Source organism: Phodopus roborovskii, unplaced genomic scaffold (genome assembly GCF_943737965.1).
Source record: "Phodopus roborovskii unplaced genomic scaffold, PHOROB, whole genome shotgun sequence".
Classification (NCBI taxonomy): Eukaryota; Metazoa; Chordata; class Mammalia; order Rodentia; family Cricetidae; genus Phodopus; species Phodopus roborovskii.
In genome coordinates this window covers 6913321-6937598 of record NW_026126469.1, presented here as the reverse complement: position 1 = coordinate 6937598, position 24278 = coordinate 6913321, and the positions used below count along the sequence as shown (strand labels likewise).

At 52.4% G+C, this 24278-nt stretch overlaps 2 protein-coding genes across 6 annotated transcripts; one reads left to right on the top strand and one right to left on the bottom strand.

The window, feature by feature from the left end:
- The first annotated feature begins 1031 nt into the window (after positions 1 to 1031).
- Clcn2 (chloride voltage-gated channel 2) lies at positions 1032 to 15015 on the top strand. Its single transcript, XM_051191186.1, has 24 exons — positions 1032 to 1460; positions 3575 to 3731; positions 3867 to 3998; positions 4319 to 4447; positions 4530 to 4663; positions 4768 to 4845; positions 4935 to 5013; positions 5129 to 5254; positions 5341 to 5425; positions 5513 to 5614; positions 6817 to 6901; positions 7074 to 7229; positions 7555 to 7624; positions 7842 to 7952; positions 8238 to 8451; positions 8675 to 8808; positions 9038 to 9210; positions 9311 to 9425; positions 9559 to 9632; positions 9815 to 9874; positions 10017 to 10055; positions 10208 to 10312; positions 14312 to 14398; positions 14492 to 15015. Exons 1-24 carry the CDS (start codon positions 1386 to 1388, stop codon positions 14684 to 14686), a joined length of 2715 nt encoding a protein of 904 aa, XP_051047143.1. The 5' UTR covers positions 1032 to 1385; the 3' UTR covers positions 14687 to 15015.
- Positions 15016 to 15727: 712 nt separating this feature from the next.
- Fam131a (family with sequence similarity 131 member A) lies at positions 15728 to 24278 on the bottom strand. Of its 5 annotated transcripts, XM_051191179.1 has the most exons (7): positions 24110 to 24278; positions 22955 to 23016; positions 21926 to 22068; positions 18712 to 18805; positions 18103 to 18285; positions 17790 to 17906; positions 15731 to 16542 (listed from the first exon to the last, which is right to left on the bottom strand). In XM_051191179.1, exons 4-7 carry the CDS (start codon positions 18779 to 18781, stop codon positions 16073 to 16075), a joined length of 840 nt encoding a protein of 279 aa, XP_051047136.1. In that variant the 5' UTR covers positions 18782 to 18805; positions 21926 to 22068; positions 22955 to 23016; positions 24110 to 24278; the 3' UTR covers positions 15731 to 16072. The 5 variants fall into 5 exon arrangements, with proteins under 5 accessions (XP_051047135.1, XP_051047137.1, XP_051047141.1 ...); XM_051191180.1 differs by lacking the exon at positions 21926 to 22068 and having other exon boundaries at positions 15730 to 16542; XM_051191177.1 differs by lacking the exons at positions 22955 to 23016; positions 24110 to 24278 and adding an exon at positions 22602 to 22842.

The window sequence follows — 24278 nt, the reverse complement described above, 5'->3', positions numbered from 1 at the left end:
GCTAGCTGGACGTCACCCGAGCCGGGTCGTTCCGGTTTGGGAATTGCCATGATGTCACTCTCAGGGAAAGGAAAGCCCGCATTGTGCCCTCCCCTGGGGCTTCACTTCCTCACCACTCCGGTCTTCCCTTGGCCCTGCTTGGCACTAATTCTGATCCCCTAGAACACTGCCAACTGAACTTGGTACTGCCTGTCACCCCATTATACTACCCTCTTCTGGACACTGATCTAGTGCACTTCCACCCGACATTGGCCTTTCAGTGGAAGACGACAGCTCGCAGTGCCATCTTTCGAGGTGCTACCTCCTTTCATTGCAGCCCCCGTACTGGGCATCGTACGCTCCGCTTGAGCACCCTGTTTCCTGAATGAGTCTTCATCCTGGTACTGTTCTTTCTACACAAATTTCTGGACACCGTCCTCTCCAGTGGCACCAACCTAACACTGTCCATCCTCTTTGTGCCCACGCCACACTGTCCTTATGTCCTTATCCTTCCAGGGTCCCCGAAAGACAACGCAGAGCTCCAGTGAGCCGCTTCCTCGAGGCGTCAGCTGCTATTCAAGTTCCCCCTTTAAGCGATGCCTGGGAGGAGCGACCTCTGCTCCCCCACACCCGCCTCCCAGGAGCGGCCTCCCCCGCACCAATAGCTCCCTTCCATCGGGCCTCACCCCTTCCCGTCCCCTCCCATCTCCACCTCCGCCCCTCTCTCCAGGCCTAGAAGTTCCAGGTGCACCTTCCCGGGGGGGGGGGTAACCCGGAGGAAAAGAAGAAGGAGGAAGGGAGGCGATAAGAGAGCGGGCTCTCAGGGATCCTCCCAGACAGGTCGGAGCCGCCTGCAAAAGCCAAGCAGAGACTGCCGCAGTCGGGTCTGGCCTGGATAGCCCGAGAGAGCCTTTTCAGCAGCCCCCTGCCCCAGCCCTAGAGTCACTACATCCTCAGCCCCTCCCGCACAACGCTGCAACAGCCAGAGAGCCCGTCCCCTCCACGTGCCAGCGGACCCGCCCCCGCCGGGCTCCAGCACCCTCTCAGGGCCGGGTCAGCCCCGGGCCTCCCCAGAGAAGGGGTGCAAGATCGGGTTGCAAGCGCCCCCTGCCGCCTCTCCGGAGACCAGGAGGCGGCTCCAATGCAGACCCCAGCCCGACCGGACGCCCCTGCAGATGGGCCAAGGCGGAGCGGCAAGCAGGGCACCGCCCTCGGCCCGCCCGCCAAGGAGGGGACACTAGCAGGAGGCTGAGCCTGCGGCGCGCGCCCGGAGACCCATCGCACTCTGCACTCGGCCGCCGGGGCTGAGGGGACGGGACGGGTGCGGGCGCAGGCTCAGCGGGTCGGGAGCTGAGTCAAGGCCAGAGCCCGAGAAGCCAAGGGAGGCAAGAGGACAGTGTACCGAGATGGCGGCCGCCACGGCGGCGGCGGCGGCGGGGGAAGGGATGGAGCCTCGGGCGCTGCAGTATGAGCAGACCCTGGTAAGTGAAAGCTACGGGGTGCGCTATGGCACCACTGGTGCAGGTTGCCCTAGGAAGTGTGAGGACAGGCGGCCTACCCAAGCCCGGCCTCAGCCTTCCTCAGCAGTGGAAACTGAGGTTCCGGATCCGACAGCCTGTAGGTTCAGGGTGTTGGAAAGCTGCTTGCTGGTTTCTAGCTGAGGCTGGTGGCCTGCAGAGGACAATGACACCAGGTGCTTGGCCCAGGTGTCCTTCCCCTTACTCCCTTCAGCATACACAATTTTGTTTTTTCACCCAGTACCCTTTAATGCCTCTGAACTTTCTCCACATGCCTATCTATCCACATTCAACACCCTCCCTGTGGCCCTACTATGGCATGACAGTAAGCTGGGCATAAATACTGTAGGCAAGTAGTCAAATCCAAACCTACCCCCTGCCTTTAAAGGCTCAAAGTCCAGCATTGACAAGAACCCCTCAGTCGAACTCTTGGGAAAGGTGGCTTAGGTGGCTTGTCACCCTGGGGACTGAAGCTTGAGAGTTGATGCAGGAAGCAGGAATGGGTGTGAGAATTGAAACCTTTGTTCTAGCTGGATCTAGGCAGGTACCCCACCACCACCACCCACGCCCATGGAGTGTCCCTTGACACTCATAAGAAGCAAGGGTCCTGAGCTTCGCGATGACTCATGGCTACTACTGTTAAGAACCCATTCACCCTCATGTCACTAGGGTGGGGGGCCCAAGCCCTACAGAAAGAAACTGGCCCTATGGCTCTGTTTTATCAGCTCAGGCTGGAATTTGCCCTGAAGGGTGTCAGGGAGGAACCTCCTTAAGAGAGGGCCTGGATTGTAACTGAGTCAGGGAGGTGCCCAATTACCAGAGACTATGAAACAGGATGACTGGGAGAGGTGGTAGGTACGAGCGACGCTAGTGCAGGCAAGCCCTTTTGTTGGCAATGGCTGTTATCCTTGCCATCCACAGGTCAAGGAGAGGGGCATTTGGCCATGGAAGCCAGGCACCTACCCTCTGAAATGGTATCTCTTTTGCACCAGCTGCCACTCCATCTCCATGCGTCTGTGAAAAGAGTTCTCAGGGTCAAGCCGTCCTGCCCTGGCCTCTCCCACTTCCCCTCCTACCCTTTTGTCTTGCCCTTACCTCCTCCCACCTGCTGTGTTTCTATACTCTGGCCTCTTCCTCCTCCTCCCTGCTCGCTGGTCTTTCTCCCTCTTTCCTATGCAGTTCCTTTTCTTCTCTTCTCCTTTTCCTCTATGTCTCACCCGCTCTGTCTCTACCCCCCCACACACACACACAAACCCCAACCCCAACAGGAGCCCTTTGTGTCTTGAAGCTCCGAGGGTGGCAGCCAGAATCTACTCCTCCCCACCCCCCAACACACGCCCAGCTTGGCAGGTCCAGCCATAACTCTCTTCCCATCAGCCTCATATCCACAGCCACAGCCTTGCCATCTGCAGCCTCTGCTGTCCCCCAGACCTGTCGCTGGCCCCAAGTGCGGGCCCAGAGTCTGACTGAAATCACCCAACACTGCCTTACCGACCCAAAGAGGCTTTCTTCTTTCAGCTGGGCTAATGGGAGTTTTGGAGTGGAGAATGAGGACAAGGGGATTAGGGTGGGTGGGAAGGGTGCCACAGAGTTGGTCACAGGCCAAAGGCCCAGCAGGAATGTGATAAGGATTGGGGCTGGGACCCTAGGCCCAGCTCAGCTGTTCAGCTCCACCAGCCTCTTATTGTTGTTCATGCGCCCTTGACCATCCCTTAGTCTCTGACCTTCCCGCCTCCCACTTTCAGACTGTGGCTCAGGTTTTTCCATGTGTTCCCTCCTCTGGACCCTTCCCTCTCCTCCCCAGTGCCCTCACTCCTGGCTTGCTAGCAGAGGGCTGATTATTCTGCCACCCCCAGAGTTGCGTCCCTGTACCTTGTCTGTCCCCATCACTCTGGCCAGGACAGCCCCCGCAGTCTGCAGTATGCATTGTTCCCACACTCTGAGTCTAGTGAGAACTGGATTCAAGATGGGGTACACAGTGTGGGAGCTGAGCGGGGGGGGGGGGGGGTCAAAACCCAGGAACCCTCCCTGTATGCTCAACCACACATGCTAACGCCACATTTTGTCTATCACTCCAGATGTATGGCCGGTACACTCAGGAACTTGGGGCCTTTGCCAAAGAGGAAGCTGCTCGGATTCGCCTGGGAGGGCCTGAGCCCTGGAAAGGGTCCCCTTCTGCCCGGGCTCCCCCAGAGCTCCTGGAATATGGACAGAGCCGATGTGCCAGATGCCGCAGTGAGACCTAGATTGGGGCAGGGACCTGGCTGTTCTATACTGGGGGAGGCAGAGACCATTAGAGCTGCCCATGGGGGATGGGGAGAGGCAGAAGAATAAGAGCTTCTCTATGGGTCTTTCCTTCCCTGCCTCCAGTTTGTTCTGTACGCTGCCACAAGTTCCTAGTGTCCAGGGTTGGTGAAGACTGGATCTTCCTGGTCCTGTTGGGGCTCCTCATGGCATTGGTCAGTTGGGCCATGGACTATGCCATCGCTGTCTGTCTACAGGGTGAGGGCAAAGGCTGGGAAGGGCCAACCTGTTTCCTCCATGTCTCAGTTCTTTAAGTCACTTGGCTACTGGCCCCTTCCTCTGGCCAGGCTGACTGCCCATCTCCAGGCGTAGTTACTGCCACTTGCATAGGCCACACCTTCTTGCCTGCCCTCCAAGTGTCTTATCTATGATTGGCTTTGTCCCGGTGAATGCCTTCTACAGGCTTTCTGTCTCTCTGTGCCCCAGCTCTGTACACTTGTCATATCAGTGTGTCCAAGTGGCAGGCAAGGTGTGGATATGTGCACCAGAAGTCCAGCAAGCATTTCCTGTGCCCACAGCTCAGCAATGGATGTCCCGGGGCTTAAACACCAACATCTTACTCCAGTACCTGGCTTGGGTTACCTACCCTGTCGTCCTCATCACTTTCTCTGCTGGATTCACCCAGATCCTGGCCCCACAGGCTGTCGGTAGGATAGGAGGGGTTGAGGGGGGCTCAAGCTTCCTGAATGGGGTGTGTCAGACAACTTCCCTGGGCATGTACCTCTACAGGATCTGGCATCCCTGAGATGAAAACCATCCTTCGGGGAGTGGTGCTAAAAGAATACCTCACACTCAAGACCTTTGTAGCTAAGGTCATTGGGCTAACTTGTGCCCTGGGCAGTGGGATGCCCCTTGGCAAAGAGGTAATTGCAGGTTGGGGGAATGAAGGAGCCCCTCCCATTGGAAGAAAAGGCCAGGCAAGGTCTGGAAGGCCCCATCCCTACTCACAACCAACCCCTCCCTCCAGGGACCCTTTGTGCACATTGCCAGCATGTGTGCTGCCCTTCTCAGCAAGTTCCTCTCCCTCTTTGGGGGTATCTATGAGGTAAGAAGAGAACCTTAAGAACCGGGGAAGTGGGTGTGCTGGGGTGTGCTGCTGAGCCCAAACTGACATTGTGCCCCCACCCTTGCCAGAATGAATCCCGCAACACAGAGATGCTGGCTGCTGCATGCGCAGTAGGAGTGGGCTGTTGCTTCGCAGCACCTATCGGAGGTAGGCATGGCTCCAATCAGCATTGGCCTCTCCTCCTCAACCCCTCTTCTCCTGGGAGTAAGTCCTCCAAAGGCCAGACTCTGGCCTCAAGGGTGATATCCTCTGCCCCTTGCAGGGGTCCTATTCAGCATTGAGGTCACCTCCACCTTCTTCGCTGTTAGGAACTACTGGCGGGGCTTCTTTGCGGCCACCTTCAGTGCCTTCATCTTTCGGGTCTTGGCAGTCTGGAACCGTGATGAAGGTGGGGATAGAGGGGGTGGTGAGGGCATCTAAGGTAATTCAAATGGGACACAAGTTTATCTGCCACTCTGTATTTCTTCCCTTCAGAAACCATTACTGCTCTCTTCAAAACTCGGTTCCGACTGGACTTCCCCTTTGACCTACAGGAGCTGCCAGCCTTTGCTGTCATTGGGTAAGGAGCTTGCAGGATGGTGTGGGATAGCAGGGAGGTTCCCGTAAGAAGGCCTCCCCTCTGCCCTGGTACCTCTTTCTTCTCCAGTATTGCTAGTGGCTTCGGGGGAGCCCTCTTTGTCTACCTGAACCGGAAGATTGTCCAGGTGATGCGGAAGCAAAAAACCATCAACCGCTTCCTCATGAGGAAGTACGTTGGCCACACTTTTCCATGCTGTTCTGGGTTGACTAAGGGCCACATGGCCAGAGGGGGAGGCATTGGGGGTTTGAAGTAGAGGCCAGTCAAAACCAGGCACTTGAGCCAGTGCCATGCCACGCACCTATAATCCCAGCACTCCAGAGGCTGAGGCACCCAGGCCTACAGTGTGACACTAGGTCTCTCATGTGAGGAGGGCAGCTATGCTTGGGAAATCAGCTAATGTTTTCATGCTGAGGCTATGACCTGTATCCCCAGGAGCCACCGAGGATCTGTTACTTTTGAACTTTAGTCAGGGGCAGGGACACTTGGGATAAGAGGCCAAGGTTTTCAGGCCTGGTGCAGATAGTAGACAGGGTTTGTACCTCAGTTTACCCCCATGACTGGTGTGGATGGACCTTTTTTATCTCAGAACACAGCTCTTTGTGTCATGAGCCTGAGAACTGGGCATGGGAAGGCATGTGGGATGCACATGCTGCTCTCTTCAGAGCTTCCTCCACGCCACCTTCGCTTTGGAGACAGGGTCTCACTGTGTAGCTCAGGCTGGCCTCAAACTCAGAGTGTGCCGCCTGCCTCTGCCTCCCAGTGCTGGGATCAAAGGCGTGGGCTACCACACTCAGCTCACACAGCTCTCACTTAAGTCGCCATTGAGAGTAGATAGTAGCAGCAGCTTCTTTAAGCCTTCATACCATTCGCGCTTCAGCTGGGCTTTTGAGAGCTGAGGCAGTCCCAGCTCAGGCTTCTCTAAGAAAGTGTTAGAGATGGGTTTGCTGTTGCTTCCCCCTATGGGCTCAGGGAAGGACCCCTCTACTCCTAGCTCCTACAGTAATCTCAGTCCACAATCAGCCTTGGAGCTGCAGCTTCAAACACAGTAAAAAGGACTTACTCTTTGGGGAGGGGGGGTCGCTGAAGAGATGGCTCAGTGGTTAAGAGCACTGGCTGCTCTTCCAGAGAGAGGACCTGAGTTCAGCATTCTACCACCCACATGGTGGCTCACAGTACCCTCTACAGAACACTGCATACATAATTAATTAAATCTTTTTTTTTCTAAATAAAAGGATATACTCTTAGGCACTGTGCCTAGATATATAAGCCTTACTCTGATCTTAGTCCTGAGGTATGCAAGAGCACCTGGCCTATGATCAGTCTGTGGGAGGTGTGACTTTTGTCTGATGCTGTCAAAACTCCATCTCTAGACGGCTGCTCTTCCCGGCACTAGTGACCTTGCTCATCTCCACTCTGACCTTCCCTCCTGGCTTTGGACAGTTCATGGCTGGACAGGTAGCCCTTAACAGAAATGTGACTCCCCCACCCCCGCTCCACCCACTCACCCAAATGCATTCCTTTCCAAAGCCAACAGCCCCAGCATGACTAGGACTGCTTGTTCCCATGGACTCCTATGGGACTCTTCCTGGGGTCCTGTGTCCAGCCTAGAGCGCTCTGTTCATTCTAGCTGTCACAGAAAGAGACCCTAGTCACTCTGTTCGACAACCGGACATGGGTCCGCCAGGGCCTAGTGGAGGATCTACAACTACCCAGCACTTCACAGGCCTGGAATCCACCACGGGCCAATGTCTTCCTCACTCTGGTCATCTTCATTCTTATGAAGGTGAGACTCCTTCCATGGCTATATACCACTTTTGGTTTCCAGGCACCTAGGAACATGCTCTATCCCAAGCACTTACCATGCATTCAAAATATTGTGAGGAAGGGACCCTTATCCCTGTTTTTAAAGATGGTGAGGCAAAACACCGAGAAGTAACTGCTAACGCAGTTAGTTGGGTGAGAGGATTTGAACTAGACCCTTCCAGATCTAGAGTCCTTTCTTTTCCCTTCATCTCTGGGGACTCTGGGCTAGCTGGGAAGATTGTACATGGTAGATAGACAAGCTGGGCTTCCCTGAGGCCTCTGTTTTGAAACCATCCTGCCTTCAGTTCTGGATGTCTGCACTGGCCACCACCATCCCAGTGCCCTGTGGGGCCTTCATGCCTGTCTTTGTCATTGGTGAGTCTGCAGCTGCCTGCCTTCCAGCCTGTGCCCTTCATACCCTCTGGCTATCCCTTGTAGATCCCTCCTCTGCCTAAGACTGTAGCCCACACCCCCATTCCCATGGGACTGCCCTATGTACTAAATGGCCCACTGGCCCTCCCCCACCTTCTGACCCTCTCTCTTCCTAGTGCTCCCCTACTACCTCTTTCTCTTCCTAAAACCCTCCCTGAAGGAGCAGCATTTGGGCGGCTGGTGGGTGAGAGCATGGCTGCCTGGTTCCCAGATGGGATTCACACAGATAGCAGTACCTACCGGATTGTACCTGGAGGCTATGCCGTGGTTGGTGAGCACCCAGTTCTGTTTGCTTTGTGGTGCTGGGGACCAAACCCAGGGTGATGTGTTTACAGTCCCAGCAGTGCCCCAAGTCTTCATCTGCAGTGGGAGGCCCCTGGGCCAGCCAGACTCTGAGGCTCTGGTGCCCCCTGCTGGCAGAGCCATAGGCCCAGGCACTGTATGGAGCCACCCTGAGGGCCCGAGGGACTCTAAGCAACCCAACCCTGACCCCAGGGAGGGAAAAAGTGTCTTGGGGAATGAGCACCCTGAGGAGACTGAGCATGGCTATTCCCAGGGGCAGCTGCACTTGCAGGAGCAGTGACACACACAGTGTCCACAGCTGTTATCGTCTTCGAGCTCACCGGCCAGATCGCCCACATTCTACCTGTCATGATTGCTGTCATCCTGGCTAATGCTGTTGCCCAGAGCCTGCAGCCCTCCCTCTACGACAGCATCATCCGCATCAAGAAGCTGCCCTACCTGCCTGAGCTGGGCTGGGGCCGCCACCAGTATGAAGGGCCCAGTGCAAAGAGGGTGGGAGTGAGGGGTAGGCCTCCCAGGACCCTTCCATCCCACCTCCAGCAAGGTCCCGAGGGTGGAAAATGCTACCTGCCCTGGGTCCTCCACTCATGTCCCCTATGGTTCTCCAGCCTAAGGCGTGACACTGGGGTGGTGGTACCCTGGCCAGTCTTGCATGTTGAGCACACACTGAATGCCCGACTCTATCCCTAGGCAGTACCGGGTGCGTGTAGAGGACATCATGGTACGGGATGTGCCCCATGTAGCCCTCAACTGCACTTTCCGGGACCTGCGATTGGCACTGCACAGGACCAAGGGCCGTATGTTGGCTCTAGTAGAGTCCCCTGGTGAGGCCAAGGGGGTCCCAGGTGTTATGAGTATCTCCCATGGCTTCAGCTCAGAAAAGGTTAGGGAGCCCAGAACCAGTCACCTCCTTGTATACAGGTCAACACTTGGGACGCAGGGTTTTCCTTTAGGTGTGTAGTGTCTGTCCAGGGTCCCAGCTTGGGAGTGGAAAGAGGGCCACAAGTAGGAGCTCACTCCCTATCCCTGAGACTCCTCCCTTGTTCTATCTAGAGTCCATGATCCTGCTGGGTTCCATCGAACGCTCACAGGTAGTAACATTACTGGGAGCCCAACTGAGCCCAGCACGACGGCGGCAGCACATACAAAAGCTAAGAAAAGCCCAGACATCTCCACCATCAGATCAGGAGAGCACCCCCAGTTCTGAGCCGTCCATCCGCTTCCAGGTAAGGAAAAATGCTACAGAACCTCACATAACTTCTGAAGCATCATCTTAGAGGTTCTGAGCCATAATCTCCCAGCCCCTTCCTGTCCTGTGGGGTGCAGGTGAACACAGAGGACTCGGCCTTCTCTGGATCCCACGGGCAGACTCACAAGCCCCTGAAGCCTGCTCTAAAGAGAGGGCCCAGCAACACCACAAGCCTCCAGGAAAGCACCACAGGTAACCCTTTTCTGAGCCACCATGGATGGATAGAGCTACCTGGGTGGACAAGGTGGAGTTGGAAAAGCCTCTCCCCTTCTGCTCCTTACCCCTACCCAACTTGCCCCCTCTAAACCACGGGTTTGGAACACAGGCAACATGGAATCAGCAGGCATTGCCCTCAGAAGCCTCTTCTGTGGCAGTCCACCTCTGGAGGCTACTTCAGAGGTGAGTAGCCCGGATACTCCCCTCCTGCCTGCCCAGTTTCCTGTCTGACTCCCCCGCTCTGCCTGCCTCCTACGCTCCTGTCAGCTCTGCCCCTGAGGTGTACCCTTCTTCCTGGGTCTCGTTTCCCCCTTCACACCCCTCTCCCCGTAGCCTAACTCCTCTCTGCTTTGTCTCTGACAAAGTTGGAAAAGTCGGAATCCTGTGACAAGCGCAAGCTGAAGCGGGTCAGAATCTCCCTGGCGGTATGTGTGCCCCTCTCTCTGCAGCTCAAGACCACGGGTGGGTGGGGGGATAAGGGGCACGGGAGGAGGTAGTTATGTTCTAGGTGGGACAAACATCTCAGAGCTAGGGGTACATCCACCTCCCTTCCTGCCTTCCTCCTAGAGTGACTCAGACCTGGAAGGGGAGATGAGTCCTGAGGAGGTAAGATGCCATTACACTCTAGACTGTTTCTTCCTGGGTGGGTTGTATCTTGGGTAATGGATCACAGGGAGGAAAATGGCAAAACCGCCTTCACAGAGATAGGAGAGCAGCTTCAGGCTCCCTCTCTCTGTTCATCAGTCTCTCACTCTCAGATCTTAGAGTGGGAAGAGCAGCAACTAGATGAGCCTGTCAACTTCAGCGACTGCAAAATCGATCCTGCGCCCTTCCAGCTAGTGGAACGGACTTCTTTGCACAAGGTAGGACAAGATAGGTCTGGACTCATGTGATAGTGTAGGAGGAAGGCATGAGAGATGGTATGTTTGATGCTGTTTTTTTTAAAAAACACACTGCTTTAGGCCATGGGAGCCTTCAAGCCAGGACTCTCGAGCCTTGTCCTACTCCATGGTAGAATCAGGCATCAATTTTCCTCTGCTCAAACTTAGCCCAGAGAATTGTGCACCAAAGCAGCAACAAAAACACAGCTTGAACTGGGTGGAAGCCAGAAGGCCGGGCCAGGGTCATAGCTAGGCAGGAGGCTTCCAGAGCCCAGCAAGGCTGATACACACCCATGCTGGAAAAAAAAAGGGGGGGTAGGGTAGGGGGATGAGAAACAGGCCAGATAAGAAAATCTAATAATGAAGCTAACCAACAGTCAAGAAGGATGAACCGACTGCAGCTAAGAGATAAACAGATGAGAGACACCAGGAGAGGCCTTGGAATGCCAGACCCCTGAGAGTCTAACTTCAAGCAAGCAGAAGGGAAACTGGTAGAGGAGACTCAGAAAAGCAGCTCGCCAGAGGGGCAGTAGGAAGGGACAGAGTACATATGGATGGAGGTAGGTGGCTACACAAGGAAGGCAGGGAATATAGGCTACCCAGCCAAGGCTTAATGTTTAAGCCTCCATTGGCAGGCACAGGCAAAATAATAGGTATGGGTCAATGGTCCCAAGCCTTCAGCTTGGGTGGCTAGCTTAGATACAAACTGTTGCTAAAAAGTCAGCATAGCACATACAAGCAGAGGCCATGATGGAAAGGAGACAAAAGAAGAACAAAACAGGGCTGGAGAGATGGCTCAGAGGTTAATAGCACTGGCTGCTCTTCCAGAGGACCAGAGTTCAATTCCCAGAAACCACATGGTGGCTCACAACCATCTATAATGAGATCTGGTGCCCTCTTCTGATACACAGGGATACATGCTGAGAGAACACTTTATACATAAAAATCTTTAAAAGAAAAAACAGCAAGAATAAAAGAACTTAAGACCTTTTAGATAGAGATCAAGTGAGGAACTGCAGTACTATGGCAGAAGAGTCGCCAGAAGAAGCTGCACCTAACCTAAACCCTTAAACCCTTTCTCCCCGGACCTCTACAGTATTCTCAGTCACCAGCATCTTTCTTTTTTTTTTTTTTTGAGACAGAATCTCATATAGCCCAAGTAGGCCTTGAACTCATGACAGTCTGCCTGCCTTGGTCTCTGAAGATTTCAGGCAAACACCATCATCCCCAGCTATGATTCCCTTGATTTTCTGTCACATATAATAGTGGTGATAAGAACACTAGAGTGCTCTAAGTGCTTGCTATGTGCCAGGGGCCATGCTAAGATCTTCACACGTGTAATTTAATTCTCACGACCACACTAGCTGATGGATATTGTGACATTCCAATTTTGTAGAAGAGGAAATTGCCCAAAGTCACACATGTAGGAAGTAGCAGAGCTGGGCCTAGACCGAAGACAATCCAACCCAAAAGCCTGTCATAAGCATTCTAAAACAGGGAAACTAAGTCATGCAGTAAGAAAATCATCTGTCCGCTTCAGTTTAGCAGAGTCAGACCCAGGACCCTGCTCTCAATTCTTTCAGAAGGCCACGCTGTCCTTTTCCCTGTCAGTTCAGTCCACTGTTCCCAGGCCCAAGAAATTTGGGCCTTCCAATGGGCTCCCTGGTATTCAATTAAATTAAAATGAAAGAACAAAGTAGGTTTGTTACAACTTAAACTATCACAGGAAGGGGAGAAGCCGCCAAGGAACCACTAACAAAAGTACAAAGAACTGGAATGATAACATAAAAGATTAGAATTCTAGAGATTAGAGTCTACATTAGAATCTACTTATTAAAGCAGTAAGCAGTAACCCACTTAAGTCCGGGAGGATGCTTCAGAGGGTGAGAACCCCGCAGACCATTTAGGGACCTCATTACTTCAGAGGGTGAGAACCCAGCAGACCATTTAGGGACCTCATAGTGGTAGCTAGCAGTGGGGAGAGATGGGGAGGCCAAAGACTGGCTAGCAAGTCTGGCTAAACCAAATCCTCTCCCCCGGCTGCTTATAAACTTGGCTGTAGAACTTTAGCAAGCTGCTTAGCCTATCTGGGCTTCCTTATCTATAAAGTAGGGGTGACATAAACTGAGTATGGTGGTGTATGCCTGTAATGCTGTCACTTGGGAGAGGATCAAATGGTCAAAGTCATCTGTGAACTACATAGCAAATTCAAGATCATCCTGAGATGTGTGAGACCTTACTTCAAAAAACAGAAGTTGGCTGGACAGCAGTGGCACACTCCTTTAATCCAGCACTCAGAAGGCAGAGGCAGGCAGATCTACAAAGTGAGTTCCAGGACAGCTAGGGCTGTTACACAGAGAAATCCTGTCTTGAAAAACCAAAACAAGGAAGGAGGGAGGGAAGGAGACATGTAAGCATGCGGGGCACAGCAGAATTGCAGGCTGGCAAACCAGTCTGGGTTGACTTAAGAAGGGGTCTCATGAACCACTCTAGGGAGTCCCAGCTGCTGCTCAAGTTCTAGAAAGCCATAGAAAGCCCCACTAGAGAGTGGGGAAGCAGGAAGTAGGAAAGCTCATCCTGCTGTTGTCTCAGCTCTGGTGAGGATAGCCAGGCAGCACTAAGGAGAATGGAAAGCACAGATGTCCCAGAAGTAGAGCAGTAAGCTTGGCAACTGCCAAGCACAAGTTGTTCGCAGGCCTATAAAAGCACATTGCCTGCTAGGTCACTGTGATTGGGAGTGAGCAGGAAAAGAAGGCAAGGCAACTATTTAATAAGCTCCTTGGGAGGTGAGATGGGTTATATGACCAAAAACTAAGAGGTTAAAATAACATACCTTATTGTAAAGATGTATCCCTCTGGGGAAGACAGGGAAATTAAGGTTATTTTGTAGCATGTAGAGTTCAAGTTATATAACAAGAGATTGCTACCTACATGATAATTACAGGTATTGAAGAAACATGAACATGACTTCTTCAAAAAATGAGTTTTTTGGTTGGTTTTGGTTTGTGGGGTTTTTTGTTTGTTTTTTAAAACATTTATGTAAACAACATTCTGCCTCCAAGTATGCCTATAGGCCAGAAGGCAGCACCAGATGTCATTACAGATGGCTGTGAGCCACCATATGGTTGCTGGGAATTGAACTCAGGACCTCTGGAAGAGCAGCCAGTGCTCTTAACCTCTGAGCCATCTCTCCAGCCCTCTTGGTTTTGTTTTTTTTTTTTTTTTCAAGATAGCATTTCTCTGTGAAGCCCTGGCTAAAACTCGCTCTGTAGACCAAGCTGGCCTTGGAACACAGAGATCTACCTGCCTCTGCCTCCTGAGTGCTGGGATTAAAGGCGTGTGCCACCAGAATACTAAATTTTTATGATGGGTGTGGTGTGTCTGTAATCCAATACTTCAAGGCCAGCCTGGGCTAAGTAGTGAGACTTTCACACACACACACACACACACACACACACACACAAAGTAAAATAAGACTGGGTAGGAGACTTACCCAGCATGGATAGCACTATGCCTTTAGTCCCCAGAGCCACCAAACACTTGAGACTTGCTTCTTTATAAGTGTAGCCCTGACCCAGATGGAGGAAATTGGGAAAATTCTGTAAGCCCTTCCCATAATTTAATCTAAGAAAATACATAAGATATTAGGTAGTCAGGAAGCTGTCAGTGCTACACGTCTTGATTCACCTGTTATGCCAAGAGGCTCACAAGTACACTCAGTAGATAAGAATTCCAGGAAGTGCTGAGAGCTGCTTTCAAGACAGCAAATGCAAACTGCTGATAATGTGAAGGCGGCCACATCTGACAGCTGGGAAGCAACAATGTGAGCAGCCTGGAGGCTGTGGGTTCTAAGCTATGGTATGCTGGAACATTCTCATGCCATCTCCCTCCAGCAGGGCTCCCATTCTCACACCCCGTGTGTCCCACACACCCCCACTCGCCCCTTTGTCAAGTGTAGTGTTTCCTCTCCCCGCTCTGCAGACGCACACCATCTTCTCGCTGCTGGGAGTGGACCACGCTTATGTCACCAGCATTGGCAGGCTCATTGGGATTGTGACCCTAAAGGAGGTGAGGTGACAGGGCCAAAGCCACTTCCACGGGAGAGGTGCTGGGGAGGGGTCTAAAGAGGAAGCAGACACCTGAACTCTCTTACCTTTCCAGCTCCGGAAAGCTATTGAGGGCTCTGTCACAGCACAGGGTGTAAAGGTCAGGCCACCCCTTGCCAGTTTCCGGGATAGTGCCACCAGCAGTAGTGACACAGAGACCACTGAAGTGCATGCGCTCTGGGGGCCTCGATCCCGCCATGGCCTCCCACGAGAGGGCAGTCCTTCGGACAGTGATGACAAGAGCCAGTGAACCTCTCACTGGCTTACCTGTGTTCCTTCTGCAAGTGGCAGCAACCAGAAGCTGGAACCCAAGTCCACTCTAGCTGTGTGCCCTCCACCTCCCAGTGGTCCTATATGGAATGTAACTCAACACCTCCCTGCTGGAGGACCAGCAATGCCCTGGCAGGATGAGGTGGGGTTGTGTGGCCCTTGCCCACTCTTTGAGAAAAGGGCAGAACTAAAATGGATTTATACTGGAACCTCCAATGACAAGATGTATATAGAAATTTACAAAGATTTTTATATTAATTTAATAAAACAGAATAAAGTAAACACCTAATTAGCCACTCGTGTATAGAACACTTGTGCTGTTGGCTCATGTTTTCATCTTGGATCTTCTTACCTGCCCAAGCCTATGGCACTCATTCCACAGCCACCTACTGACCCCAGTGTCCCAGAAATCTAGGATCTGCCAGGGGCCTCCACTGCCTGATCAGCAATACCCTGCCTGAGACAGGGCCCCTTAACACTGGCTGCAGCCTTCTATTCAGCCAAGAAAAGCATACCCTCTTTCCCAAGGATAGCCACGCCCTCATGACTGTCCATTCATTGGTACAAACCTTCTGCTACCCTTGTGCTCCTGTGAAAAGAACATGGCCCTCCCAACTCTGTAACAACCAGAGCCAATCCCTTTCCAGTCCCACCCTACTGAGAACTCAATATGTGCCCACAAGACCTTGCCATGCTAGGAAAGGGCCAGGGTCCAGGGGAGGGAGGGGCGTGGAAGGAGGGGATACACCCTTTCATCATTCCAGTGCCTCCCAGAGAAGACCGGCTCAAAGAACAGACCAGAAACTCCCTGTCTTCAGGGAAAAAAGGTTTAGAGACGACTAAGAGGTGAAGCACAGCAGAGCCCAGCAGGGCAAGGGGCCCTCGGGGATGGCTCGGTCTGTAGACTCCCAGAGGGCGGGAGCCGGCCCACAGGTGGAGGTGGTTCAGTCAAGCACTGCACGTGGACTCGGGTGAACAGAGAAGCAGAGGAGGAGGGGCACAGGGAAGGATGGAGGAGGCAGCCAGGGTTCCTCCATTCCCACCCTCCCAGCCCAGCCACAACCCCTTCAGGTTCACATCCCAGAAGGAAATGTGGCATTCTGGTTGGATTCAAGAAACATGAACGTCACTGTCTGCCACAGCTGTAGCCATGCCCCAGGGGTCCCGGGCAAACCCCGGCAAACCCCAAGAGTGGAAGCAGTACATGCGCCCCTAGTCTGGCCCCTGCCTCCTCTCCAAACACTTTCATGCAAAACACACAATGGAGAAGTGAGTGCTCCCAGAGGCCCTCGGAGCTCCAGAGCCCACATTTTGGCCACAGAGAGCAGCAGCCAGGGGAGACATGCCACCACTGGGCATGTCTGGATCACTGGTCCTCAGGTTCCACCTCGTCCTCATCTAAGGATACGACCCCAGAAGAGGCCACATCAGAGACTTGCTGCTGCCTCTCCCAGCTGCCTGAGGGTAGTGGGCAGAGCAGTGGGCAGTCCTTGCAAGAATCAGGCTCCTCCTCGGTAGGGGAAAGGCAGGATTCCGTGAGTGGTGAATTGTAAAGTGAGTCCTGGGCCTCCAGCGGACCCAGGCTGCGGAAGGCACTTTCCCGGCTCGGGGGCAGTCTGGCAAGGAGCAGCTCTTCACCCAACATCTGGGAGGTCATCCTGGCTGGGGAGCCCAGCAACCCATCCTCCAGGCTGCACAGACTAGAGCACAGGGTATCTGGGGACACGGTCTGGGAATAGTCGCTCTCTGGCTCCACAGAGCCCTGGCGCACAGGCCTGGAGAATCGACGACCTGTGAAGAGGTCCTGGAGGTGGGACCCCAGAGGCCCAGCCATGTCTGTGAAGGGAAGAAAAAGACAGCTTTGCTGATCTCATTGGTCAATATGGAAGCCACATGACCATAGACCTCCCACCCATGTCCATCTTTATCATACCTGAAGGGGCAGGGGGAGCTGGATAACCTGAATAAGTCTTAATTTTTGCTGCCTTAGTGGTGGATTAGAAATCCTAATAGTATTTACTTTATAGTGTCAGAACAAGAGTTTGGAACAGAGGAGGCACGCAATAAATGCAGCCCCACTGTATGGCCACACAGGTTGCTCATTACTCAGAGCACTGAGGCTGACTTGCCCACACTGCCCATTAAGTAGGGCATCCTAAGCATAGGCTGTGCCCACCAGAAAAAGCTATGCATATTTAAAATTTTGCTCAAAGATTCCACACACACTTTCAAGGTTAGCCTGGGCTACATACTAAGTAGCCTGAGCTATAGTGAGGCCCTTTCTCAAAAACAAAACAAAATTTTAAAAAAGACAAAAAAGAATCAGAAAATACTGGTGTCTGAGGGTTCCATCTTTGCCTTAGCATTCAAATCGGCCACCTGTGGACCACAGCAGCAGTCCTTGCCAGCTTTAATGCAGGTTTGGCTTTGAAAACCTTGTTAATTATCTAGAGGAGTAGGAACTAATAGGTGATCTTCAAATGTAAAAGGTTGGGGGCTGAGGTCTTGTGAGGCCAGCACCAGAAGCTGCAGCAAAGTTGGCCACATAGTTCAAAGAATGGCGGATGAAAGGGGAAACAGAGCACAGCTGCACAGCCTCCAGGGTTGCAAGCACTGGCCCAAAGCAAGACCCACAGGCTGGAATACAAAGATGCTGAGCTGAAGCCAGAATCCTGCCGAGGATTCCAGACCCAGCATGCCTTCCTGTTTGCTTGGGATCACTGCCCTGGGAGGTGCTGAGCACTGTACTCATCTGTCCTGCCACAGCCAACCAAAGCCTCCTCAAAGACGGAAAGGCAAGGGTTCCACAGATCCTTCTGGAATAGGACTGAACTACTGGGTTTGTTTCTTTATTCTGAGAACTGTAAGACCCACTACTCATAGCGGGAGAAGAGAGCTACAGCACCTACAGAAGAGACTCAGCTGTTCCATTCCTAGCTGCTGGTTCCCCACCCAGTGTCCTTGAGATGTCAAGGTCAGTTTAGGTACTCTGTTTCCTCCTATTTGGAAGGCTACAGTGCTCTGGGAGGCTCAGAGTGAATCACCACACCTACCAGGCAGCACCAGCACAAACTGTTCCTCACCTGTGTCGGTTCCCCCAGTAAAGTCCTCGTCATAGGAGTCATCAGTGGAGTCATCACCATCTACTGAGGACCATGCTCGGAGCTTAGCTTCTGCAATCGCAAACTGCTCAGCAACTCCTATCAGAGAGACACAGCATTCACTGCCACAGGAGCTGAGCTAAGACTAAGGCTTGGTTTACAGACAGATGTCCCTGAGGACTCTGGGCAGAGAGAGGCATGTGGGAAAACTCTAGCCCCACTGCTAGATCCAGTGAGATCAGAGGCAGCAACTCGAGGGCAAATCTCCGGGGCTAATTCCCTTTCTGCTACCCACCTGCTGCAAAGCGAGCCTCTTGTTCACCTTCACTGAGGTCTGAATAGGAGGAAAAGGCTGATTCCAAAGCCGCAGGTGAGTCACTGGGCTTGCTCCAGCCCTTCCATTCGATGAGGTGGGCCACACGGCCCTGGGCCATGGCTGTGGGTTTGGTCACGTGGTCCTTCACCACCTGGGAAATACCTGGAGATGGGAAAGAGAAGTTGGATTAAGGGAAAGGACTAGGGAATGACTTGCAGAGAAGGCAGAGAGTGTTTTTCCATATCCTTAGGGTAGAAAGAAGGACTAGAAAGAATCTCTCTCCTCTCTCTCTCTGTCTCCCTGAGATAGGGTTTCTTTGTGTAGCCCTGGCTGTCCTGAAACTCACTCTGTCCTGGAACTCACTCTGTAGACTAGGCTGGCTTCAGACTCAGAGATCTGCCTGCCTCTGCCTCCCGAATGCTGAGATTAATGGCTTGTGCCACCACTGCCCAGCTAGGCTAGAATTGATTTGCAAAAACCCAGAAAATGTCCACAGGAAATAGTCACACAGGAATCAGTCCCACAAAGACATGAGGGAAGGAAGGAAGGAGGACAAAGTGAGCAGAGGAACAGAAGTAGGATGCATACCATGCAGGGAAGATCTGGCCAGTGCAGCGATCTCCTGGATGGTTAGGGCTCTCCGGGACTTGGGCAGCATCGCGACTGTGTCTCCAACATTCACCTTGAGCAACACCATCAGAAGGTCAGTGCCCCTCCAATAGAAATTACCTTCTTTCCAACATGCTCCTGCCTATTCCAAGCTATCAGTGGGGGGCCGGGAGAATGCCAGGGTGGCACATATGTCCTAGTGGCTACTGGCATGCAGAAAAAGCTAAGAAGGTGGAGCCCATGGGCTGCCCTCCCAGGGAGGGACAGACACTCAGGCCCAAGGGAACAGAACTATAGCTGAGCCTCCACATTCCCAGCTCCCAGCAGGGAAGGAGACAGCTGAAGAAGTGAAGAATCATGGAGTAGAGCCTCTGGAGACAGAGAAAGGCCAGGAGGTGGTGGCCACGCCTCTAATTCCAACTCTCCAGAGGCAGAGGCAGATGGATCTGTGAGTCTAAGACCAGACTGATTTACAGAGCAAGTTCTAGGACAGCCAGGTCTACACAGAGAAACCCTGTCCAGAAAAAAAAAAAAAAAAAAAAAAAAAAAAAAAGGGGAGAAAGGAGGAGGAGGACAAGGAGAAGGACAGCTAAGGTGAAGGAAGGAAGGAAGGAAGGAAGGAAGGAAGGAAGGAAGGAAGGAAGGAAGGAAGACAGCTAAGGCAAAGACTTCTTTAGGTTCTGTCCTCTGTCATTAGATATATGTCCCAGCTCTTTTTGGGCTTTCTACCAGAACCACACATCAGCATAACCAAAGCTAAACCAAGCATTCTCTTCCTTGCATGTGGCTTTGCTTTCCACCTTCCCTTTTATCAACTGCTGTTCTCCATTTCCCTGGGGTCCCTATCTCAGGGTTACCATCCGCTCTCTCTTTCCTAAGCTTTGCCTGCATGTATCTGATCTTAAAACCTAGTGAGGGGCCAGGATGTGGCTCAGCTGGTACAGCTCTTGCCTACCATTCTGCAAGCATTGTGTTTGATCCCTAGCATCTGGTATCTGGTACACAATGCCAGCACCTGGGAGGTGAAGGCCAGAGGATTAGAAGTTTAAGGTCATCCTTGCCTACCTAGCAAATTGAGGCCAGCCTGAGCTACATAAGACCCTTTCTCCACCAACAAAAAACTATTATCGCCAACAACCAAGAATCCTTATTGATTATACCTCCAAACCTTCCCTGGCCCCATACCTGTCTTTTCTGTTCCCACTGCCACCTCCCTTAAGCCCTCGGTGCCCCTCCCCAGGTTAACACAGGTCATCAGTCCCTAACGTTCCATACTTCTTTCTCATACTTCTGGCTGTGTATATAATCCATAGCTGGCCTTTTCAACTTTGTGGTTTTGACTTCCAGGAGAGCTTTCTTAGCTACTCAAACAGTGGCCTGCACTCTCATTGCATCTCCAGTTAGTTAATCACTATTTCCTATCAATGTACCATTAATGGAGTCAGCTTAACAGTTGTAAATATGGCTTCCTTTATTGGTCTTTATCTCTTCGAGGAATTCTGTCTGTTATGATCACTGCTACAACCCACTGTTTGAACAGTGCCTGGTAACAAGTAAATGTATGGGCTGAATGAACAAGACAAGGTATAAATGTACAGTTTCCCAAGAACAAAGTGAACCAAAATGTCATTTCCAATTTTGTACAAAGATGCATATACATGAAAGTGTCAATGAAAACCATTATTTTGACCAGGCAGTGTTGGCGCACCCCCTTAGTCCCAGCACTCGGGAGGCACAGACAGGTGGATCCCTATGATTTTGAGGCCAGCCTGATCTACAGAATGAGTTTCAGGACATCCAATACTGTTTCACAGAGAAACCCCACCTTGAAGAACACCCCTCCTAAAAGAAAACCATTACTTTGTATGCTAACTAAAACTTAATCTTAAAAATTGGCTTTGAGCCAGGCGTTGGTGGCAACACCTTTAATCGAAAAACCAAAATAAACAAATTAATTAATTAAAATAAAAATTGGGTCTCTCTCTCTCTCTCTCTCTCTCTCTGTGTGTGTGTATGTATGTATTTTAGGAGGAAAAAAAAACTTTTTAGAGAGATGGAGAAATGGTTCATGGTTAAGAGCATTTGCTGCTCTTACAGTTCTCTGCCCCAGGAGATCTAACACCTCTAGGCTCCATGGACAAACTCACAAGCAGATGCATACCCATAGTTAAAGATAATTTTAAAATTTTAAAAAGAAATAATATTGTCTTTTCTAGGCTCTCCCTCTGTTACTCTTGAGTCCATAAGGAGGACTCTGCCTCTCCCTGAGCCTCCTTGAATTCCAGCACTCATTTCTCCCCAATACCATTGGGCTCCCCCACCTGCTTCCAGGTAAAGGAACCAGCTTTTTAGGCCAAGAGGGCCATCCTTGCCTTGCAAGAAAATGCTCCCTATCATTAAGGCCACAAGCGTTACTTCCCAACAGACTTACTCATTTTTCTTTACCCGCCCCCCCATGCGCTCTGTTCCATACTGCCTTTGTGTCACTCCCAATGAAGCAGGAGAGGCAGGGTCGGGGTTTAATCCATCTGAGCTCCTAACTCCATCCTGTACCTGACTTAATGCTCCTTGACAAGCCCCAGCAAATGTTTTCCTTGGCTGAACATAATTGATGCACACACCCCCTTCCCAGCATTACCTAATTCTCCTCCATCATGGTTGGTTCCACCTGATACAAGCAACCTCCTCCTGCCCCTTGACCTCAGGCCCATCAATCCATCCCTCTCCTTCAGTACCTGGCTGACAGGGCCTCCAGACTGTCGCCGATAGCCCCTGGCCAGGCCTGTGGGAAGGAGAACCTACCGGGTGTTTCCTGGCTCGCGCTCTCCCTCCCTCCCTCCCCTTGCTTCCCCTAGCCGCTGCCATCCATGCAGGGGCGACGCTCCGCGCAGCTGCGGCCCTGGCCCAGAGAAAAGGTGTATATCTCCGTGGCAACCCATCACCATGCAACAGGGTCTCCCGGGATACGGCCTGGGATGCGCTGACGTCAGCACCAAAGGCGCTAGCAAACCAGCCCGCTGGCACCAAGCAGAGCCGAGCAGACCGGCGCGGGGGCGGCCTGCCGGATAGCGCCTCCGCTTGCAGGAAGAAGGATCCGAAGCAGGATGGTGAGGCAGGAACGGGGAGGGGTCACATGAACCCTAAATGTGAACGCCCCCCCCCAACACAAACATGCACAAAAAAGGCCCAGCACCTCTGGCAAGTCCTGGCTGTCTACAGAAGAAGGACGCGGGGACCGGCTCCAGCCTCGGAGAGTCCGAGCAGATCCCAAAGAAGACAGAGAAAGACCTCGAGGGAGTTCGATCCACTCCACAGCCCAGGCAGGGTCTGAAGCCACTGAGGAGTCAGAGGAATAAAGTGTTCCATCTGGATCCTCACTTCTACCAAGATTCCCATTTTCATTATGTTGCCATGTCATTTTTAGTACCCCTCCCCCATCTCAATCTGAGACCCCCTTATCCCACATCTCTAATTTGGGGCCCTTTTGTGGCCGCTCATTGAACACATATTTTGCCATCAAAACGTAAGATGAAGTCCAAACTAATTCTGAATCTTCCCCGTTTTTCAACCCTTGGAAAGTACATGAAATTCTCCCACCAACACTATCCCCATCTCCTTCCCTTCCGCCTCCCTCCTCCCTTGGCTCTTCCCTCTCACGGATCTCAACCGGTCTATCACTCTGTTCTTTTCCAACAAACCCATGTTTTTTTTAAGTTTTCACCCTTGTAAGTAATTTCCTAATAGCCCCAGCCTGTGTCTTCCCAATATCTACACCACACTGGGTTTCCTCTCAGTATCTGGTGTACCTTCCTCCTCAGCTTCCCATCACCTCCCGTATCACATCCATGGTCTCTGGTCTCTGGTCTCACCTCTGCGACTTGTCTGACAAGTCCATCTTCCTCCAGGCCCTTCACGCTGCCACAGAAACATTTTACCCAGCACAGAAATCATAGGCATGCTGGCTGTGTTGATGCAGAGAAGCCAAAGCCTGACTGCTTCAGGCTCAGCTCCCAGTTCTATTCTTGTTTTGGCTCCGGATGCTGAGCCAGTCCCCTCCCCACTTGGAACTTGTGCCTAGTCACATAAGGAGAACACTCCTGCCTGTCTCATAGCTTTGAGAAGTGGGAGTGCCAGGGGCCTAGCCAAGTTCTCTGGGGTATACGGAGCTGCAGCTCATCCTTAGCTTACACAGTGCCAACTGGCCATGTACATACCAACCAACCTTTTAGCTGGAGCAGCCGTCTCTGTCCCTGAGCCTCAGCCAGATGGTGGTCCCCAGAAATGCTACCAACCAGAAAGGAGACAAGTTACTGGCTATCCTTAACCCCCACTGGTACCTAATCAGGGCCCTCAAAGCTAGCCCTGAGGTCAGCCAAACTCTTTCCTGAACTCCAAGCAGACCAGGAAAATCACAGCACCCTGCTCCTTCTCAAATTCATACCCCACGAGGTTAATCCTGGGACTACAAATCCCAGAATTCATCGAGAGAAGTACAAATCTCAGCCAGAATTTAGTTGTAAAACACCTCAAATATAAACCACGAATGTGTTTTGTGACTGACCACCTGCTTGGAAAGTCTAGGACCCATGCCAAATCCATTCCTTGACATAGACACAAGGTAGGCTGGCAAATCTCAGATGCCTAGAGCTAAAGCAGGACACCCCCCATGTGTCTACAGGGGAACCAAGGGCCTGATCAGGGGTTAACTGCTTTAGGGAGACCTGATGGCCTACTTGAACACTTCCAAGAGTAAGGGTGATGGGGGGGGGGATAGAAATATAATTATCTGTGAGCATGAGAGAAATTTATCAATTTGCTCACAGATGCTCCACATGAGGCTTCAGTCTCTTTATTCACCACCTGGTTCTGAAGCCGGGAACAAGTGTTAGGCAAAGACTCCATGGTAGGGTGAGCTCTTGGCCAGTATTTACAGGCTGACTCCTGAGGATGACAGCACCCACAGCTGGGAGCGGCGGCTTCACAGCAAAGAGCCACTCCTAAGACAGTGAGATGAGAGGTAGGTGTAGGCAGAGGAGTATGTAGATACAAGACTAGTTGATAGGAGCCAGGAAGGTGGGGGCCGCCGGTTGCCCAGCAGATCCCAGGCTGTGTGTGCTCCTGAAGTCACCCTCAGCAACAGGAATACAGAAGGAAGGTGAATATACCACGGAAAAACCCAGCAGAAGGCAGGCCACAGAAACAAGCCAGAGTCGGTTAGCCCCCACCCGGTTCGCTCATCTGGCCCGACCCGCCTCCCGGGCGCAGGCTCCTCCCTCTCCTTATACCAGCCCCCTCCTCACTGCCCCTACCACCCACGGCCCCACCGGGTAGATGTGCAGCCCGATTCCCTGTCCATGCTCTGGCCTCCGCCTCTTACCCTGACCGGCTGGGCGCCGAGAGCCAATATAGCCCATGGCAGGGCACCCAGGCACGCTAGCCCGTGTTTGGGACACGGGCCATCGCCTTGCAGAGGGTCGGGCCGCGGTCACCACCGGGGAGGGGACAGCCTGTGAGAAGGGGAGGGGGTGGGAGCAGCGCGTCTGCTG

Bases quoted from the DNA above. Each gene is read 5' to 3' on its own strand.
- Fam131a (XM_051191177.1), bottom strand. From the start codon at position 22,689: ATGCCTATGATTTCTGTGCTGGGTAAAATGTTTCTGTGGCAGCGTGAA. The intron at 18,806-21,925 runs GTGCTGGGCCTT...GTGTTGCTCAAG, and splicing joins ACAGCCAGGACTTGCCAGAG to GTGAATGTTGGAGACACAGT. The intron at 16,543-17,789 runs GTGAGGAACAGT...TTCCCTTCACAG, and splicing joins TACTGGGGGAACCGACACAG to ACATGGCTGGGCCTCTGGGG.
- Clcn2 (XM_051191186.1), top strand. From the start codon at position 1,386: ATGGCGGCCGCCACGGCGGCGGCGGCGGCGGGGGAAGGGATGGAGCCT. The intron at 9,211-9,310 runs GTAAGGAAAAAT...TGTGGGGTGCAG, and splicing joins AGCCGTCCATCCGCTTCCAG to GTGAACACAGAGGACTCGGC. The intron at 14,399-14,491 runs GTGAGGTGACAG...TTACCTTTCCAG, and splicing joins GGATTGTGACCCTAAAGGAG to CTCCGGAAAGCTATTGAGGG.